This window comes from Labrus bergylta, chromosome 6 (assembly GCF_963930695.1).
Source record: "Labrus bergylta chromosome 6, fLabBer1.1, whole genome shotgun sequence".
NCBI classification, from domain to species: Eukaryota; Metazoa; Chordata; class Actinopteri; order Labriformes; family Labridae; genus Labrus; species Labrus bergylta.
In genome coordinates, this window is record NC_089200.1 from 18133458 (window position 1) to 18155585 (window position 22128).

The 22128-nt window shown below is 38.8% G+C and overlaps 1 protein-coding gene across 3 annotated transcripts in view; it reads left to right on the forward strand.

Annotated features, from left to right (window-relative positions):
• The window catches only part of LOC109982726 (neurocan core protein), a 38683-nt gene extending 16762 nt beyond the window's left edge, over positions 1 to 21921 (forward strand). Inside the window, exons 4-8 of one of the 3 annotated variants that reach the window (XM_029277017.2) lie at positions 6869 to 6982; positions 11710 to 11871; positions 13194 to 13276; positions 13703 to 13847; positions 18657 to 21921. In XM_029277017.2, coding sequence (XP_029132850.1) covers positions 6869 to 6982; positions 11710 to 11871; positions 13194 to 13276; positions 13703 to 13847; positions 18657 to 18766 — 614 coding nt within the window. In that variant the 3' untranslated portion in view covers positions 18767 to 21921. The remainder of the gene's footprint in view (positions 1 to 6868; positions 6983 to 11709; positions 11872 to 13193; positions 13277 to 13702; positions 13848 to 18656) is intronic. The other 2 variants (XM_065955902.1, XM_065955903.1) reach the window with 2 other exon arrangements.
• Positions 21922 to 22128: the final 207 nt, after the last annotated feature.

The window sequence follows — 22128 nt, forward strand, 5'->3', positions numbered from 1 at the left end:
CTGCGCTGCCTGAATGAATATGCCCACCCACAAGGTAATAATTTCAAGCTTTAGTGTGCATGCATTATTCACAGCCTTTTCCGACATGCAGGTTGGGCTGTGCTGCTATTTGCTTTCATCTCCACCTTTGTCTCTGCCAATGAAGCCCCAGCCCTCTGAAGGTAGGTGGTAATAATCAATACAGTGAGGACAAGTAACACAATAGGGGCATGAGTAAAGGGGAATGGGAAGAAAGTGGGGTCGCTTGTTTCTTGAATGTTGCTGTGATGGAAAGCTGACAACTGATGTTCAATCAGTGAACTGAACTAGCTCTGTTTCTGCATACCTCAGACTATGCCTTGGATCTTAACACTTCTGAGTAACTGATGGTTCAATATTGCCTCTTTAAGAGATCTTTTCAAATCAACCAACGTAAAGCAATGAATCTAATTCCCATGCAAATCTAAATATTTCGAACATTTTATTGCCTTAAGGTTAGCTTTAATAAGTTCCTACAGGAGCCTCCACTGAACTTCATGTAATCTTGAATGTCTGTCAAATCAGTTTTATCCACCTCACAGACTCTATTATTCCATTAGCAGCTGATGGGGAAATTTAGTGGCTTTACTGAAACTGTACAAAAAGTAAAACAATTAATTTTTTACAGTAAGTGTAAAAAAGCTCTCAGATTAGGAAGAACATGAGAACACTCCATCAGAGAATACTCCAGGGACTAATCATTACTCATCCCATTATTACTCTCTACTTACTGCAGAACTTAAGTTCAACCTCTTTTAAGTCAAACAAATTGTGTCTTCAGTCTATGTTGTGTAGACAACATTGAAGGTATTTAATCTCAAAAGCTTAAGCACCTGTTAGACTAAGTTCTCAAATCTCCCATGCTGGTCTGCTCCAACATCTTTATTTTCAGAGAGAAAGCTACCAGTACACTTGGTAACTGCTGTTAAGTGCTTCACTATGTCTCAGCTTACAACTTTTGTCACTCTGTAGGTCTAAATAATGACCTAGAATTAAGCATTTTCCTTTTCACTATTGCTGACTGATGATGGCATTTTATTTTGTTGTTTCGTTTGTTCTCACTTGCAAGTGTTTTACAAGTTGTATTGTTTTAGCCGGCTGTAAAACAAATTTCCCCCAGGGGCAAGTTGAATTTGAGGTGGAAGTTGAAATTGCAAACAACTTATCATTCCAGCATCCTAATACGTTAACACATACAGAAAAAGATCAATTAATGTAGATTACGATCTGTTTCTCCGTTACTTTTGTTAACAACGTTAAGTCAGATAGTTTAGATATCCTAAGCTAGTTTCTTAGCATCTCCACAGTCTGTAATGCTACAGTTGGTCATAACTCAACAGCCTGTGGCCTAAATTAATAGCTAAAATGATCAGCAGATCAAGGGGGCATGACATGACACCTGTCACTCATTGAAACTATGGGAGTGGATTAAGGAGGATGCTAAAGTGGTTGGACTGTAAAAATTAAGCACATATAATGTGTATTAAGTTTGGTTGCTAATTTAGGTTCCACCAACATTTAAAACTATGTTGTAAATTACTTTATCCATTTCTAATGTATACGAAAGAGAGGGCTTAGCCCTGTGAGCCCATTTTCACCAGCAGCCCTTGATGCTCATACTGTTGAAGAACTGTGTTTAGTGAGTGGGCTTGCTGTTTGGATGAGCAGCAGTTCAATAAAAAAGGTACCTGTCTTTGTAGAAGGGCAGGCATGTCAATGTCCCCCAGCTAGCTAAAGGAAGTCAATCTTCCAGGTCTTACACAATGAAAGATGACAAACACAAAGAGCATTTCAGGCAAAACATTTGTGTGACAAATATTTCCGTTTCAAAGAATCCATTTTAGAGGATGTCAGCTCTGGATTTGAGGCAATTATGAGAACGTTAGAGGGTAGACCAGATCTGTCACTGCTGCTGGTTGATAAGGGGGCAACTTTTTTAACCAGTATGTTTGTAAGATTGCATTTCTCAATGTTTTGTGTTACAGAAAGACTGATTGGGAGTATGGTTGCATTAATATGCATTTTTTCCCATGTAGCTTTCTGTTTCACATTAACATCGCCCTATCATGCCCTCCTTACCACCCTGTCAGATGTGAAGTCTCCAGTGGCATTTACTGGTTCAAAGGTTCTCTGAGTAATTGATCAGACTACTGTTTGATCTGTTCGTCTGACATTTAATTAACAGAGAAAAAAATGCTGTTCCTGTTCTTTTGGGACAAACTGGAAATTGATTGCATTAATGCATCATGAGGTTTCATTTGCCCACCTTCAGTCCTCTGCTTGCTTCTCTAAATAGGCTTTTGCATAATGAATCATCAAATTAGTAACACATACAGAAACTTTGTATAAGGGGGCACAATGATGTTTAAAATTCTTGTTATCATCTGATTTATTTTCTTCATTCTTCTCAATAATTCTGTTATTTCTCTCTTGAGCTTTTTCACTCTCTTGAACTTGTATAGTAACTCATTGTTACTGTGTTTCCATCTTCTCACTGAATTAAACACTTTTGGACATTAGTCACAATACCCTGAAGAAATGTTGTCTGAGACATTTGTGACAGGCCTCTCTCTCCTTCTGAGGTTTCCTCAAATGTTAAACAGTCTGAAAAATACAATTTGAAAATCAGATGTAATGTGGAATTCCACTGCTCCCAGTGCTTTTTCAAACAGTCATGTTGATGTCAAAAAGGCTGCAATTGATTCTATATATTTTAATTTTGTTTGACATTTGAAATTTGCAGCTGACATCGTTACACTCTCTCCAAAGCCCTTCAACTTAAATAGGACACACCTAAACACAGAGATAGCAACTACTTAGAATCACATCCAGAATAAACCTGATTAGATGGCACACAGAAAGTGTGAACTATTTTAGTGTCAAAGCAAAAAAACGCAGAGCAAAACATATGCTTCTTGCCTTTAAATGTCCTTTATTTAATGTTGTGGGTAAATATATATATATATATATATATACACACAGATGTTTGAAGTAGAGAATGTCAAGATTTGGTTTTGTATATTTTCAGAGTTTAGATTTTCTTGTTTTATTTTGGGTCATTCCTCCCTGGTGTTTGTTTTCCTTGTGTGTTTCTTTATTTTAATATTTCTTAGTTTATTCTTATTTTGTACTTTCGTATCCTTGTTTTTCTCTAAGTCGTAGTGAGTAACTTTCTGTTGAGAATCCTGAGTTTAGTTTTCAGTGTTTGCTGATGTATATTGAAGTTCTTTACCCAGCGGTTCATTTCTAGTTTAACCTCTTGCCCCCCCCCCCCCCCCCCCCGTGTGCTTTTCCCTCCAGTTTGATTGCCCTCATCAGTTTCACCTATCTTGTTTATCACAGCTGGGTTAAATTACCCCATGTCTATTTGAGCTCTGTGTTCATTCCCGTGTCAGTTCATCAAACCTTCTTCATGTGTCTCCTGGTCAAATTCACTGACTCTTTTTGGTTTGTCTTTGTGTTTGGACTTTTTCGTTGGACCTTGTTAGAGTCCCGAGCACGGATCTCGGAGCGAGGACCCTATTGAAACTGAAGGAGTTATTATTTTCCCTCGCCACAATGAATCGCTTATTTGGGGGCTTAAACATGCACGAAAACTCATTAAACTTCACCCAAAATCCAGCTTCATGTGAAATTTACGTATGAAATGGTTTGGTGCGTCAGCATCGCCAAATGGCTCCACAGCGCCCTCTGACATTACTCAGGGTGCTAGGGTGAACCTAAATGCACAAAAATTGGTGAGCCATATGAAGCCCAATGAGATTAGAAAATATTTACATTTTGACCATACTCTTAAATGCACAGGGGTGCGAGGGCCCTTCATCACCATTTGTGGTTTTAATTGATTTTTGGAATTTGGACTTCGTTAAGAAAGTATGTTTTTGTTTTGCCTTTCTTTGTTTAAATACATTTTTATTTTGGGTTCTGCATGTCAGTCCTCTTTGTTTTTTTTCAACGTATACATAACAGAACAAAGTGACACAGAAGGGAATGAACAAAGAGCTTAAATAGACAGTAATCAAACCCAGGTGTGACAAACAAGACAGGTGAAACTGATTAGTGACTCATTTGTATAGTAAGAGAAATAAAAGAAACAAGTCAACCTTACACATTGACGGGTAGGCGAGTTATATCTTTTTCGCAAGGAAGGAAAAGAGGTGGAACTGAGGTGGGCTTTTAGCTTCCTTGCGAGAAGAAGGCTAAAGACCCTCAGTTCCACCGCTTTGCCTGTTAGTAGGTTAACCAAAACTTAAATTTAGACAGAATTTCTAGTATGGAGAGCATTTTTGATTGAGCTGCAAAAGTCTGTTCAAGAAACCGATTGGTGATGTCACTGAGTGTTTTAGGTGTAACCTAAATGTTGAGGGCTGAAGCTCATTAACATCAAAAGGTGAGTTGAGGCACAAGATTGAAGGCAGCGAGAATGATTCCACTTTAAGGTTTTTATTAACACAGGTTGTTCCTTCGTCAAGTATTTTTTTTCTGTTTCAGAGACAAAATATGACAATTAATGTTCAATAATTCTAAACAGGCTCAGCAAACAGAGGATGTATCAATTAAACAATAAATCAAGTCTGCCTATGCATCATAAACGAACATAATCACTAAATTCATTTACTCAAACAATGTGGCCGCACTCGGCAAAGGAAGGTGGAACAGGTGTTGTCCTTTGGAGAGCAAACTGTGCAATGAACTCTCCTTCCCTTTATGGGAGACCTGATTTGGGGATCTCATTCACCTGTGGCTGATTGCTGATTGCTGCAGCCAGCACAGGTGATTATTGTTGCTCCTACTGGAGCTCAGGGAATCAAAGCAGACATGACATCTCAACACTGACTACATACATGTTTCATACTGTCTATGGTTTGGATCCTGACACTTTTCAGGACTGGATGTTCTCTACTTGTGATTATAAAATAGAAAATCGACTGTTCATGATGCAGTTATTTATGTGATGGTAGCAATACAGCAGGCGACAGAAAGTTGCAGCGTGAGACATTCCCTCACTTCTGTAACAATGCAGTACTTTCTATGGCCTAGTTAGTTGACTTCCAAAATTATATACCACGTTTTATTGCAGACAACTTATTGGCTGAAATATTGATTCTTCCCTTCCAGTCTTTATGACTCACTGAGAGGACTCTCTCTCTCTATGCTGGCCTCATTCAGCTTTCTTGTTAAACCCACAAGAATCCATAACCATAAAATTACTGATTGCACTCTCTAAATGGTGAAAGAGCTGTTTCTTCTATTTATCCTGAGCATTCACAAACACCAGGGCTAGAATTTAAAGAATACAAAAAAGGTTTTGCTTTGCCTCTGTGCACTGCCTGTCAGCACCTGTGTGTTCGATGACTTAAAGCTTTTCGTTTGCACATTGTTCCTTCCTTTCTAGATCCTTGCTTGTGTTGTTTTTACTCTCTGATGTACATCGCTTTGGATGAAAGTATCTGCTAAGTGAATTGGAGAACTGGAGAAACTCACTACTCTAAAGAAGTAATGACCCTCCTCCGGTGTCAAAGAGTATAGAGGGGACAGAAGGGCCCTTTCCGAATAGTCACAGTTCAGTAGGCAGTGTGTACTTTTCAGTCGGGAGTTTCAGTATACTGAACTTTTGTGGTCATTCAGTATGCATTTTTTTGGGTCCACCTCAGTATACTGAACATTTCAGCATGGATACTAACTTCCGGGTTTTATGCATTATGGATCGGATGCATCCTTTCAGGAAATGAATTGTATTTTACCACCCACAATGCTGTGCGAAGTTAAGCGTAAATGTCATTTCACGTGCGCCTCCAAATCAAAACAAACGAGCGTGGATTAATTTAACCAATTTTTAATCTAGAGTTAAAGTCCCGTCTGAAATCGTTACTTTTAATTAACAACAGAAAATATAACAAATGTCTGCATTATTATAAAAGCTTTCCCCCTCTATTTAAATAATGATTTCACTATTTAAATGCGTCTTTATTGGTTTATTTTACTTTATATTCTGTGTATTACTGTCTTTCATTTGTACTTTCCTTTATGTAATGTGTTATTCAGTTATTTAATCTGTTTTTTACTTGATTTACATTGTGATATTGTTTTTTACCTGACTGTATATGTGCATTACTCTTGAATAAAACTTAAAAAACAAACAAACAAAAGAAAAAAAACGGGTGGGTGAGGCCGATTCGGGAAACGCAAATGACGCCACTTAATATCAGCCAGCACAAAGCTGTGGACTGGCGATGAAGCTGTCACACTGTATTAACCAAACAGACTTTTACTCCCCAAACACTGTCTGCGTTATATGACAGCAGCTTTGCAGGCAAATTCCCACAAACCCAGGATCTTTCTATCCCAACAGTTTTGCTTTGATTACTCCCCTTCAAACCATTATGTGCTGCTTTTTAGCAGCTCTACATCCTCGCATGTTTCTTAACTTTTCAGGTTCTGTCCAACCCCCCACTCGTGTTTACTGTCCTTCCTGAAAATGTATTTGCCTATACAATTTATAGTTTACAGCAAGACATCAGGATTAGCTGTGTGTGCAGTCTTTCTCTAATCTCTTTCTACCTTCTATCTCACATACTCTCCCTGGCTCCTGCAGCTCAGTTCTGACAGCATTACTGCACCAAGTCCTGCACAGACTACAATTAGCGTCATGCTCTTCAGTGCATCCCATACTGATGAAGATCAATCAGTTGGTCTTAATTATAACTTCATCAAAAACACTTTTAATCTGTTTCAAAGTTTGAGCTTTCATGTGTCTGTTTAGTGACAAGATGTGGCAGGTGGCTTAAAAAGTACATGAGTGATTCAAATCTGACCCTCCACCCCTCTCTCCCTCTGTCGCTCCTTCCAGACATTGACGACTGCCAGTCTAATCCATGCCAGAATGGTGGAACCTGCATCGATGAGATCAACTCCTTTGTCTGTCTTTGTCTGCCCAGTTTCAGAGGAGCTACCTGTGAGAGAGGTAATGTTTGGAGGAAAACGCTGCGATTTGTGTTAATTTGAAGAACAAAAAAATATAGGATTTTACGCCAAACTATACTGAATTTCTTTCTTATTGATTTTTAAATTTCACATCTAACAATTTTAAATTTACAAAAAAATATGATTTCTTCATTTAAAACCACAAATAATTGACCGTATTTGATAAGGAGACAACAGGAATAAATGAATACTTCTGCTTTCTTTTCTGGTCAGCAATGAGAATACTATGCAATACATCTTTTAAAACATAAGATTTTAAAGGATTTTCAATACAAGAATGAAAACAAAACAAAGATTGGGACAGATAAAGAGGGGTTGGATTAAGGAGACATTAGATGAAAGAACAGCAGATGAAGATATATCTTTAGAAATTTTGACAGCCCTGAATTACATAAAAAGAGGCCCATTTCCATCTAGTTTGCTCCACCTTTGTCTTCAATTATCAGAAGAGTTGTGACTCTGAATATCTGACTTTTTTATGTGTCTGGCTTCAGTGTCTGTTTCTGCTTTTAACAGCTCTGCTCTGGTGTGACCGGGGACTCTGAGGGGAGAGCGATCAATAAAAGGAGGAGGGAAATAGGAGATTGAAAAGGCTGGACATTTTGAAAGAGCAAGAACTTATCTCTCTCTTCTTTGTTTGCTGCAGTGCACTTTCTGGTTTGCTGAACTTCAGAAGTTTGACGCAGCATCACCTAAAGAAACTCATTAACTACAGAATTCACCTCATGTCTCTATATTTTTAAGCGCACCCGTAAAAAAGCTTTAACTACGTCATCGCCTTGAATTACATTTCTGATAGAGAAAGAGTTACAAAGATGATACCTAGTTGCATTATGGGAAATATATCACCCAGTGGCTCTAGAACTGGACATGTTTTAAAAGTCACAATATTTTTATATGCTGCGTCATTTCCATCCTTATTTGTAAAAAATCTTTCTTTCTTAAAGTTTCTAAAAATGTATTAAAGTGCATATAGCCATTTAATCCCCCCAGTTTATATATTACCTTGTTTACTTGTGATTTTATATTTAATTCATGCTCAACATACCTGCGATATGTTAGTAGGTAAAATGGCCAAGGCACTTTTAGGCAGCTGTAACTAAGGGGCCTTTTGGATGCACAGTTGCACATGCATCATTCGATAGTACGAGATGCTCACGGCAATATGAAGCCCTGCTAAGGGCCCCAATCCCACTGTCCACCTTAAGGCCTAAAAACGACACAACTCATCATGTGCTTGTAGAGTTCACAAAGAGGCTAAGAGGGAACGCAACGATAAGCTCACCAGATTGACTGTGATGCTTCTCTTCTCTGTCTGTCTTTCCTGCTGCTGTGGTATTTGGTGACTCAGTCAGCAGAAAGCTTAGCATAAATTTGTTTTTTTTTGTTTACCCTCTGGGTCTTTAGAGGCTTTTAATGCTTTTCAAGATTTATGCATTCTAATGAGTCATCAAGACTTAGCCAAGACTGAGTAGACAGGGACCAGGAGCTTCTTAATTTATCTTGACAATATTTGTCCCCGGAAATACACACAGAAACTTTGTTGAGCAAACACACACACACACAACATACAACTTCACACATTAAATGTCCCGGAAGCTTCTAAGCCTGGCAGAATGTGTTCATTAAAGCAAAACAACAACCAGGCATCACTCTCTGTTCATAAGCTGTCGTGCTTGCCAATTGTCCCTCTTAACTAACAGGCAGCGGAGATGAGGGAGTGATGTGTTCCCATGCAGGATGCTTCATTATTAGACACAGTTTTTGAAGAAACTGTCACTCTTAGCTGAACTGAACCAAACAAGTTCAGAAGAGAAACAGAACCTGTGAATAATATTGGAGGAAATGCCACAGCAGTTCTCGAACACTCCTCACATGCTCAACTTTGGTAACATCAGATTCTCCCACATCTGCATCTCTCACTGTCTCTGTCTCTCTCTTCCTTAAACTCTTTTTAGACAGCTGTCATCTATCATGTCAGCCTTCAAATAGCCACACAGGGAGGAGGGAAGATAGTAGCACACAGGAAGCTCACAGTTCAGGGGGTCTAAAAAGCAAAATAGTAAGGGCACTATTTTAGCTTGGCAGAGCAGGCATCCTATTAACAAGGCTGTAGTCCTTGTTGAATAGGTTTGACTCTTGATCCTGATGCTATTTTGAGCATGTGGTTCCCCACTCTCTCTCCCTAGATTTCCTGAAACTTCTGCTGTTCTGTCCAGATACAGTATGTCTATATTTTGTTAAAATACAGGACAAATACTCAAGTTCAATTAAAGGACCCCTCATTGAAGCCTAATCTAGTATAACTAAAGCAACAATGAGAAGGTAGTACCTAATGTCTGCAGTTCAAATTTATGACAGCTATTTTGGACTAATAAAGTCTGTATTATGTAAATTTGGTTTAGTCTGATACATGACAAGAACATATTTTTGTCTGTCATATTTTTATTTGACTGATGTGAATTTATGTTCTCATATTTCCATGGTGTGATTATACTCTTATTTCATATGCTAAGAAGGATTTGTAAACATTGAGTTGATCCAGTTGTGTTGGTGTGTTGCATAGCCAGGAGCACACTTTTTGTGAGTAAGCCTATTAGTCATCAAGTTCATTCTCATCTATTTTGCATTACCAGGCTAGGAGTAAAACTACACTGGCAATGTTTTTGTTAGAGGAAAAAGATCACAAATGGAATCAATGAATATAAAAAAAATATACTGACAATGTGTCCCTCAACCCTAACAGAGATCCTCTGCAACAGTTGATAAAGAGCCCCCTGTGGACAAAGTGGTACCTTTCATCTCTCTACTGATTTGTTCTTGTACAGTGAAATAGGATTTTCTGCCAATTTTTTTTTATCTTCCTGTCTTTTAAAAGCCAAATATTTCCCTCCATGTGAATCTTACCTGTGGAAATTGTAAAAATACAGAAGCCTGTTTTGACATTGTGCGGTCACTTTCCATTTCTGACACCTACCCCATGGTGGCATTAACAGGCATTGCAAACATTAACAAACATTAATAACTATGTAAATCCCTGACCATCTTGTTTGCTTTGGTAGCTCATGAAGAGGCATCAGTAATAATAATTTATTATATGTGAGACTAGATGATTCTGCAATGTCAGTAGTGATGGATGAACTGCATCAGAGCATCAAAGAGTGATACAACTGATAGAATTAGACAAATGCTTTCACATTTCTCTCATATAACATTACTCTTGTGTATTAGTCTTTTTTCTCTCTGCAGCCAACATGAATATTTGTCTGATATTTGACTTATTTGTAGAATTTGGAGGCTTTTTTGATAGGACAGCTTGAGAGATAAAGGGAATGCGGGGATAGAGAGAGAGGAGGTAGCATACTGCCAGGATTGGGAATTGAACCAGTGATCATGTACATAAAGGACTTTTGCCTCTGACCATCGTGTGCCGGCTCTACCAACAGAGCTAAATCAGAATATCATTTTTTTGAGGTAATTACCTTTGTGCAAACAGTGTTGGAGCCATGGATTGGTATAATTGTCTTTGTGCTATTTATTTAAGGTTAAGGTAGTTTGTTATACATTGGTGTTTTGGGTTATTGATTATTATACCATTTATTATGATGTGTTGAGTGAGGGGATGTCGGGTCACATGGGTATGGGCGGAGATGTGTTGATTTAACTCACCTGTTCACCTTTTGTTCTCAGTGGAAGAGAGGGAGTGAGCTGGGTTGCCGTATTTTTTGTTGACCGCTATTGTTTCTGGTTCACTGTGATTATGAGTTAATGCACGTTATCATAAGTTAAGTTGATTATCTTTTTTACGTTAATAAACAAGTCAAACTTATTTTTACATATCACGGGTATTCTTTTGAAAGCGCGCCGGATATTAGGCCCAACCTCAGCCTCTCAGCGGCTTCATATTCAGGAACGCCGCTACAAACAGTAAGAGTACATTTTGGCCAGGACACTCTTGCAAATGAGATTCTTAATCTCAATGAAGTTCTCCTGGTTAAATACATTTAAAACATGCTAATTCATATAGGTCACTCACTGTGGGTTTTTGGTGGTAAGTTTACTTCACTTGAGTAGGCAGCTATGACCAGTGCATTCATTATACTTTTTGAAGTAGCATCATTGGACTTCACAGCATTGGTACTTAACAACAAAATAAATCAAGGACAGCTTTGGTATATGAAAAGCACTTACACTGCCAATGCAGTAAAGGTTTCAAGCTTATTTTATATAACAGTATAAAATAGTTTCATAATGGTCTCCTCTCTTGTCCTAGTCTTTTTTTCACAGCTTAAACTGCATCTCTCTGCATCAGAGCCCCATACCACCCAATTTACTGATGCTGCTTCAAATTTGTTGGAGAATATTTTAAGGCTTTTTCCCTGATCCTAACAATGCAGGGAGGGAGAAGAAGGTATGAGGGGGATGAGGATGAGGGAAAACTGGAGAAGCATATAAGCTGACACACATTGATACCCACATTTAATGATTTTCAAATCACCCAAAAACACAAAAATAAGGGTAAAATCTGTTTTTTTTTAGTCCTAAACCCCCCTCCCCCTTCTCCACGCAATGCTATTATTCAAATATATCGGTTGAATGTAGGTTTTAACAGTAAAAAAAAAATAACAGGTTTTTCTTCCAACATGGATTTTCCATAGACTAATCCCTGTCTTTTTCAATGACCTCCTCCTTCTTATCTTATACCAGCAGAAACTAAGGGTTGTGAGCACACATGGAGGAAGTTCCACGGCCACTGCTACAGGCACTTCAGCCGGAGACATACCTGGGAGGATGCTGAGAAGGACTGCAGGGAGCACAGCGGACACCTGGCCAGCATCCACAGCATAGCTGAGCAGAACTTCATCAGAGGTAGGTGGATGTTTGGGAGGAAGAAACTTGGCTGTAGTAGTGCAGCCTGCATGGGCAAATCTATATATTCTTTTGTAAATAAACCTGCTTTTTTCAAAGTAGCTTGATTAGTTACACCCTCCCCCCCGCCCCCCCTTTTATACACTTTATTTTAGCAAGTAGGCATTGTATTCAGAATAAAAACAAATTGTATGTGATTTGTCTTGAAATAGGTGAAAAATCCCCACAGTGGGTGAGTCAACTCCATTCATGTCCAGTAATGGAAATGCAACGGTGGATAACAAGATTAAATAAGTCAATTTTAGCGACAAAAGACTGCGACTGATTTATTTTACGTTCTGGGAAGTTGCCACACACACTGGGCTGATTTGATGGGGTAATTCCAAAATTACTAGAGGTCCCCAGGTAGGACTTATCCAATGCGAAAAGGCACTTATCTTTAGATGCTTTGGTTTTATGTGAAGCAGAAGCCATCCATCTGGTGTTTTGAGCACACTGTTTTGAATTACTAAAGCACATTAGAGAGGCAAGAAACATGAAAACTCTCTGTTTTTAATGCATTTTTCGAGTGATCATCATAGATTTATTAGTCCACAGAGAGCAGTTTGTCTCTGCCAGGAATCATTAATCTTCATAGTCTTTGGGCGCTCATAACCCTCAACTCCTCTTTCTTAACTTTTGGACCCGTAGCAGTATGTACTGTATAGTATTTAGGCCATATCACCAATTTAGAGCCACTGTAGAATTTGATCAACCTCGTCTCGGAAAATTACCAGAATTATGCCTATTGCCATTTTCCTTCTACACAAGCTCAGTTATCAAAAGTGGGTTTAAATTCATCAAAGATAGTTAATCTCCAGCCCTGGAATAAGCGATCAGAGGCATTAAATAAGATTAATGGTCCTGCTATTAATGTTAATCAGATGCACCATGATTAAAATTCCATTACACGAGTCCACGCATTTCCACATTCACACAAGCACAGTGCTTATAGCTGCCCACATACACAAGAATCATCAAGCACAGTTCATTATGTTTCCTTTTAATGCAACCAGGATTCTTATCACCTCTGAATGAAAGTAAACAATGTAACAACATATTTGTTCATCCCTTAGCTGAAGCTAGAGAGAAAGCATTTCTTAAACGTTGTGTAACATTAATGCGCATTCTACTGATTTTTCAGTAATGGTCAGTTCACAAGGCCAGAGCACCTGAAGTATAAAACAGTTATATTGGTTTTTCATTTCTTCTAGAGGAGCTACTCTGAGTTATTCACATGTTTTCTTTGTCTTCATTTCCTCCTGACGTTGCATCACATCCAGGTCTGAGCCATGACAACACATGGATTGGGTTAAATGATCGAACAGTGGAGGATGACTTTCAGTGGACCGACAAGATGGACCTGGTGAGGAAGCAGCTGTGTGTGTTGAGTGTCTTAGTCAAATGTCTCTCAGTGGACTCCCAGTGGAGTTCAACTTCCACAAGAACTGTATCAGTTTGAAGGTGCTCAAACCTCCTTTTTATCTGAAGTTTTTTTTACAACAATACATCTTTTTTCATCTGATAATGACAGACTATCTCCCGGAAGCAATTTTGCTTTTTAGGGTGGTTGTCATATTTGTTATGAATATACACAAAATCAAAGACATAACACAACCTCAAAGGAAGGAAACATTATGAGGAAACGAGGAAAGATTGAACATTCTTTGCACAATTGATTATCAGCAGATGTGATCAATGACGAGACAAGATCAAGACAATTTTGTTTCAGTTTAAAATCTGGTGTTGTATTCGTTTCCCTCACTGTCTGTTTTTGTGTTTGTATGTGCAGCGATATGAGAACTGGCGGGAGAACCAGCCAGACAACTTCTTTGCTGGAGGAGAAGACTGTGTGGTTATGATCGCTCATGAGAACGGCAAATGGAACGATGTGCCCTGTAACTACAACCTGCCTTATGTCTGCAAGAAGGAAATGGGTGAGAACAACTTGGTGGAGGAGAGACATGCAGGGAGAGAGGAGAGAGTGGCATATAGTATGCTGCAACTTCAACAGGGGGATAGGATGACTTTCAGAAAGACAAGAAAGTAGAAATAAGAAGCATATTAAAGTGGAACACTGAAAAAAAAAGAGAGAGATTTAGCAAAAACAACCTCACCATGCTGTCAGTTTTTTAATCTGATATTCACGAAGCCCAGTCATAAAATAGAAAGGGAATAAAAGTGACAAAATGTTTCTTTAAACGTTGTGTAAAGCAGCTGACAAGTGTTGCAGCCTCATCTTGTTAAAGCACAGAGAGTGACAGCCTGAACCCTCAGAGGATTGTGAACATCCTGGGTATGTCACACTTTACTTTATACATGGCTCTCTGCAGCGGGAGAGATTTATTCTGAACCTTTCACTCAGTCCAGATTTACACTCATCGCTGCTCACAGCCCGTTCTTCTTCATCTCCCATCACCCTCCAGCTCGTCTTTAAACAGTTCTTCACGTACCTCTAATGTCTCAGCTCCATTTCCTCTGCCAAATGCTCCTTTAAAGTAAAGTGGAGTATATCGTGAGGCAAAGGAAACTTATGCTCAGCAAAACAAGGTCAGATAACTTATCGGGTTGTTAGGTTCCCGTATATACGTTGGTGCCTCCCTGACATGTCCCATGCTGCTGCTGCACCTACTTTGAACTGAAGTTAGACAAATCACATTCTCCTTTGAGAGCCTATTAGAGCTTATGTTTGCCACACATTTGCATACAGGTCAGACTTGTGACTCGATGTAAGGAAGGCAAATGTATTTAAAGGGTTGGAAATTCAAAAATACAAGAAATACAAACCTTTCCCTGGAGCACTGTTTGACAAGTTTTTGAATAAGTTGTAAAACTGGGTCCTTATGTAAAAAACCTGCTTATAATTAAAGTCATTGGGCCCTATTTGGACAGTGTAAAGCTCACTGTCAGACAGGATCTATGTTAACTAATGTGCTGTATGCTCGACATCAATTATAGGTAGGCTGAAAACATTCATTTACTTATTTTCTCTGCTAAAATCCTTGGCTATATTCTTAAATGTAATGGACACTGGGCAGTCTGTATTAGTATCTGTGGGCTTTATTTTCAGTGACACTTATTATTGTCCCTTGATGTTACCTCATGTTGGATGTGTCTAATTTTAAAATCTTAAAAGCCCTCTGATGGTCATTAATGTAAATCAATTAATTGCTTTAGCAGATGGTTTATTATCAGAACCCATAAGTAAAGAGACACGTCTGAAGCCTCAGGCAACAAACATGTCTCTTAAAACATCCACCCTGGTCTTGTATTAAAATAAAGTTATTTCTGTCACATGCTGGCGTTGCACCACCTTTGATGCACACTGACACAAGCTCTAAGCATCAAGCCAACCTCTGACCAAAATCACTCAGTAACTGTACAATCACCACCATCTTTTAATTTACCTTCTCCTCCCTGTTGGCCACTTTTGTTTTAATACTGAATAACCTGAGTAACCATGTGTTGACTTATCAGTGGAGTTTATCAGCTCCATGCTGAGTGTACTCCACCTTATTTCTATAAACTCACAGCTAATGTGATCTGTTTGTCTGCTCAGCAGCACAACTAGGTTTAATTGGGTGAAAATAGCACCATGTGAGCAATTGTCAGACACCTTAATCAGTCACTTAGGGAAAGGTCAGGGTGAAGTGGCATGCAGATGTTGATGACTGTCATGTGAACAGGCGATTGTGAAAATCTTAAGAAAATGAGCTGGACATGTTAATCCTACAACAACCTCATACAGTCCTTTAATATTTAATCAAACACATTTTGAACTTTGTTAAACCTTCTGATTTCCCCAAACCCTGATTTTCTGCAAAATTATTGAAAATTATGAAAATAGTCATCCTTAACTATCTAGCCAGTGTCTAACATCTGTAAAAGGTGCTTTAAAAAGCTCAATAAGCGCATCGGCACAGAGGGATCACTCACTGTGCTGCTCTGGTTTCATATTCTGTTATTTAGATATTTTCAGATGATTAAAACGTGCCAAGGTCCTTATCCCAATCAGAATTCTGTATTTTAGCACACATATAGGCTATACATATGACTAAGGCCATTTCAGATTCCTGCTTTGGCAGTTGTATCAATGGAGCAGAACAGAAGCGGAGAACAAAATAAAGATGTAATGGAAAACCGTAGCAAAGCTTCAGTTTACATTTTGATTGGGACAGTCATTCAGGCCTGCCTTACAGCTCCTCCAGCAATGTCTGAAAATTATATACCCAAAACAGGGCATGTTGGTATTACAAAATTATTCTATCATTTTGAAGGCAGGAAATATAATTTTACTTGACATACTCAGATTGTTCTCCGAGTGTTTTGGGAAATGATGTTGTTAGAGCCTAAAGCAGATTTTTCCTGTGCTATGTAAAGTAATCATTATTGGATACACGTTGTGTGGAGTTAAACTGTCATTGTTGAAATGGACTTTGGAAGCCAGAGGGGGAAAAAAACAAATTTATTTGAATTACTTTAGCCAGCTGCTCTCTGGTTTGCAGGTGTGATTGGAGCTTTGTTTGTTAAAGACAGTCATTAGCCGCCTATGAATAACCACCACTTTTGTGCAGAAGGTACAGGGGTGAAAAGTTAGGTTCACATGGATTTGAGGTAGCAGGTGTTAGTTTATTCTCAAAGTACTCACTTTTGATCACTTTTTGAAGATTTATTTTTGGGCTTTTTGTGCCTTTAATGGAGAGACAGGACAGTGGATAGAGCTGGAAATCAGAGAGAGAGAGTAAGGAATGACATGTGGGAAAGGAGCCACAGGCCGTATTCGAACCTTGGCCGCCCACTTGGAGGACCACAGCCTCCATCCATGGGGCGAACGCATTAACCACTGTGCCACCAGCACCCTAAGGTCACTTTTGATCAATTTTATTGTAAATCATTTAGGGACAGAATTTATACTCGGTCCACAAACACATATTTGGTGCATCACAAAGTAATGCTCAAACAAAGGTGTTTGCTGACAGCAAATTAAAGGCTGACACATTTCTAACTACAGCTTACACAGTTATTGGTTTCTAGGTATTGTTTTCTTCGAATTAGCTAAATTACATAAAAAACTGACCCTGTCTACAGTGATTTATTGTCTAGTTTCCATGCTAGCACTCCAACTGGTTTCTCAATAAAGGAGCCAAGCTGACCGGCGTCTCCTGTAGGTAAACAGATACTATTGACAGTTCAATCAGGAGAGACTTAGTTAAGAATGACAATTTATTAATTTAACAATTTAGGAAATAAATGTGCAAAGTCTTTGGAGGATTAGACTCCATCATGACGATTTCATTTACCTGGAGGTGTAATGAGGCCAACAGCAGGATAGGATACCCCCCTATGGAGTTTAGACACTGGTGGTGGTGGTGATAGAAGAATGCAGGATGTGATGAGGAGTGGGTTTCTGAGGCGATATCTGAACCCTGCTGAGCTGGAATGGAGGTGACTGGGGCGGAGGAGGGTCGCAGCGATCGCACTGAAATGACAAACTGACTGTGGAAGGTTTTAAAATTTGAATGCAGCAGGACGATTGGTTGAGTGAGGTTGTGGCAGAGTCGGGTGGGATTACTACTTAAAGAGTAAACGCCCCAAATCAGCTGATCACCTGAGCAGGGAGACGGAGGAAGAGGTAGAGAGGGAGTGGGTAAGTTGAATGAAGAAATTGGATAAATGTGTAAGAATATAACCAGTCTTCCTGCTTGAACTTACACTGAGCTCCATATCTCATACCCCACTTTAAAAAAAGAACTATTACAAATACAGTGACAAATATTAAGCATAGGCACTTCAACCTATTAACAGCACAGCAGGAGTCCTATAAAACATAGACATACATTAAATTCATAGATTGATTAATTATTAGAGTATAAAGTGTCTATATAGCAAAGGGATAAGATCATGGGACAATACTACAAAAAAGCAGTCTATTTCCTAGTAACAGCAATATTGTATCTTATTGTTTTTCAAATATTATTATTAATAAATTTGTGGTTTAAGGTAGTGATTCTTTCCCTTGTTTTGGTGCACCTTTTCTTTTACATTTTCTTATTTTTAACACACACACACACACACACACACACACACACACACCATAGTAGCATAAAACAAACCTCCTTCATTAACATGATTCAGGCTTGCCATGACTGCTCTCATTATTAATAATTGCAAGCAGACTGAATAATAATCCTCTGGGTTTCATTATGTGGTAGTCTCCTTTGAAGTGCTTCTTGCTTGAGGTGTTTAATTTAATTTTTTTTAGGTTTTACTTTTTAGCACACATTTTTAAGTGAGTTGGCCATTCATTAACCTACCGAGGCTGTCATATATGACGTAATAATTGTTGTCTTTACATCATCAGCTCTTTTCCCTTAACTTTTCCCTGGTTTAAACACTCTGACCGTGTCTGAATGTTTCTGATGCCTGTCAGTGATTCATCTCATTCTCTTCGTTTCACCTTAAGCTCTGACTTTTTTTTTGTTAAGATGTTTTAGGAGGGGTTAATGCCTTTTATTAAAGAGAGAAGGCAGTGGATAGAGTCAGAAATATGGCAGAGAGAGTTGCAAATGACATGCAGGAAAGAAGCCACAGCTTAGATTTGAACCGGGCCACCAACTTTTAAGGACTACTGCCTCTGTACATGGAGCATGCAAACTCACCACTAGTCCACCTGCGTAGATGTTGTATTTAGACCTTATTTTCTTCTATTTCGCTGTCTGTCACGCACTCTCTGTTTTCTCCAACAGTTCGACAAGCCAATCGTCACCGGCGCCACCACCACAAGGGCAGGCGGCTGCACAGGAAGCACAAGAGACATGGCCACAGAGAGGGAGGCCACAACATCGCCCACCTCTGAACCAAAATAGCCCCTCCTTTGCTACAGACTGAAGTTTGCCTATCCCTATTGCCCCATTTCCTACAGAAATTCTTCTAACCTTATAGACAAGGGCCATCCTGTACAGTGTGTAGGAAATGTTCTAGATTCTGTCATACCAATAAATTGTATAATGTTAATCAGTAAAAAATAAATTCATATTTATCCACATGCACATGCCGGTCATAGGCTCATCAGTATGTAATCAGTGTTGATAAATCCCACATGCTTGTGCACACTCTGGGATCATTTGCATTCAGCAACACTTTTTATAAACCATACAGTATATTGTATCAACACAGCCTTGTAAAAATCATGTGAATACACATTTTTGACTTAACCTAAATAATGAGACAAAGACAGTAAAGAAAAGAAACCTCACAGCAAATGTAGGCTAATTGATGTTCTTGTTCATTAGTTTGAAGACTTGGACCCCCAAATTGTCAGCATCACCTGCAACATAGATCCCTCTGGGATTATATTATTCATAAGGTTTAAATTCAACTCTCCCAACAGAAAAGGTTGAGCCAAACAGATCAGCGTGCTCTCTGAAAATGTGCTCCCTGCAGAGCACGTGGTATGCCAAATCTTCCACATAGACTAAATGATCCATAATGCTACATGCCAATCAGAGCTGCCTTTTGTATATCGATACCATTTAGGCAAAGTGTCTGCTTTCCAATCTAGACAAAAAGGACTAATTGAGTGTTTTACACACTCATTGAACACATCTGTGTGAATACACTTTTGATAATTGCCCTGTCCCTGCACCACACCACCCTGTCATTAGGTCCACCCCTGGCTCTCTGAGTCAGCCTGTATCATGTAAACTCCAGAGCCTGCCGGGCTTCACAAGGACATTAACACAACCCATGGACAGCATGAAATGTTCAAAATTAGTAGCCCCCCCCCCCCCCCATTTATTTTAATCTAGACATTTGAAATGTATTTATTTGATTGTTTTCCCCGTTTGAGTTGTCAGTGTGAGGTGTTTACTTTAGACCACCTGCTGAATAGAAAACACACAATGTCTCAATTTAGTTTGATCACATCAGACATCTGACAATTTTAAGTGTCCAACCATCTTAAAATACTCCTGTTGTGTCAAACATCCAATCCCATCATCATTAAAGGTTAATTTGAACCTTTGATTTCAGTTCTTCTTTTCATAGATATATGACATATAAATCTGTTTTAATGGGTATGCATTTTATTCTTTAGGATAGCAACAATATCTGCCTCTTTCTGTTTTACTAATAAATTACAATTACAATTTTGCACTTTTCACACAAATGACACATAGCGGTTGTTGAAATGTGGTACGTTGGGTACTTTTTCCTCGCTCTGCCGCAGCCACTTAGTTAGCTTCCTTCAGGACTCCAGACTCCCAGGACTCCCACTAATTAGTGGGTGGAGCTTGTGTTTGTACTTCGGCTCCTTGTATCTCTTACCTGGTTTCAAGGCTGTCCATATGGGGTCCGTTGAGGTCAGCAATTACATGATTCATCCTAAATATAAGCAATGGCAACCACTTTTTATTTTGAACTTAAATATAAAAATGTACATCTTGGGCAGGCTCAATGTGACTTTAAGTGCTCTGCTTGTTATATCAGAGTGATTATTGTCAGGATGAGAGAAGAGAAGAAAAAGAGAAAGCTGGTTAGGCCAATTGACCCCAGCACAAATGAGTGTTGACAAACTTTTTTTTATGTCAGCTCAGGAAGCTGATCCCAGCCAGGCTAAGCAGACAACGTTAACTAGGAGGCTAACACTTAAATGACTGAACAGGAGTAACTGTGGCTGGATCCTTCAGTGAACCAAAAATAATAAATACTTTTGCTCCACAATGAACGGGAGAGACCCAATAAATTGGCAATACTTGCTATAAAACTATACCAAACAGGAAGACTTTAAAATCATTGCTTCTGGAAAATACAGGTAAGATGGCTGTTCAACAGGCAAGGGTGAAGCAAACAAAAAGGGTAACAACTACTGGCATTTCTAATGGTGTCCCCTTGTTTGTCCCCTTTTGTACAGAACGGGGAAGGTTTTGATTTGGTGTGTAGTGTGTTGGTTTCTTTTGGTGAGCCCTGCTCCTTGTTGCAGTTACCTCTTGCACTTCAGTACTGTGAAACACATTTCTTTAAGAACATCCTACAATTTATAAAATAAAGATTTGTGTCAAAGAAACTCTGTATGCTTTGATTGTGAACCACATCTGCTGTACATAGGTTGGTACATGAACATATGTTATCTTTCGAGTGTCTTAATGTTTACATTATAACTTTCTTGGAGTGCTATTCCCCACGGCACGTTAGTGGGGACCTGAAATAAATAAATAACCCACTTTGGCCACAGAAGTATGGATTCATTTATCTAAATGAACTAGAAAAAGAGACCAGGTTCACATCATGTCTTTGATTATTGGATGATATTGACATGACCAGCTAAAGCCACAGACACCATTCTTTGTATGTCGGAAAACTTGATCAAATTTAATTGACACAATTAGGCAAAGCTGTAAATAATTTATTTCAAATACTTGTAATTTATTCATTCATGATGAAAGCATGTCATGTTTTTTGGTTTGGGGATTTTTCTTATGCTTCCAGTCAGGGTAAAGGCAGACCAACATGCCTCACAGCTTACAGTTGGACAGATTGATGAATGACTGGAAGATTATGGAAATACTTCGGGTTATATTCAAAAGGTTTGCTGGGAATGTTACAGAGAGAAAAAAAATCTAAATGTGAGAACATGTATAAAATTTAAGTTCTAAATATTCAGAACTTCTTTATAAAGGCAAAATAAAACGATACAACAAAGGTAATAGTCTCCATAGCAGGTGTATGACATTTAACGTTTTGCACATTTGAACTCAGCGTGTAAGAACTGCATTTCTCTGGTTCCCTCAGGCTTTGTGTCCCTGACTCTATGTGCAGCGTTGTGATGAGCAGGTTCATGGAGTGTGTCTAGTTCTGCTTCATGCTCCAGCAGTCAGAACCTCAGACCTGTTATCCTACACCGTCAGTACCACAACCACATACCGGGCCCGGTGGGGAAATGGGCCACAGGAGACCCTGGTATTATAATAAGAGAGCTTATCATTTTATGTCGTGATCATAGGAGTTGTCATGAGGAATGGCAGGTGATCTCATGGATAAGGACATTTTACTTGAAATTACAAGTTCAACAATGGAAAAAAAAATATCAGCCACGCTGTTACATACTGTTATCAGAAGGTATTGTTTAAGTGAGATTTAATACTATTCCAGTGGTGCAGGATTGCCATATTCTTATTTATTTTTTAAGTCTAACACGTTCTTGTTCTACCTCTCTCCGGC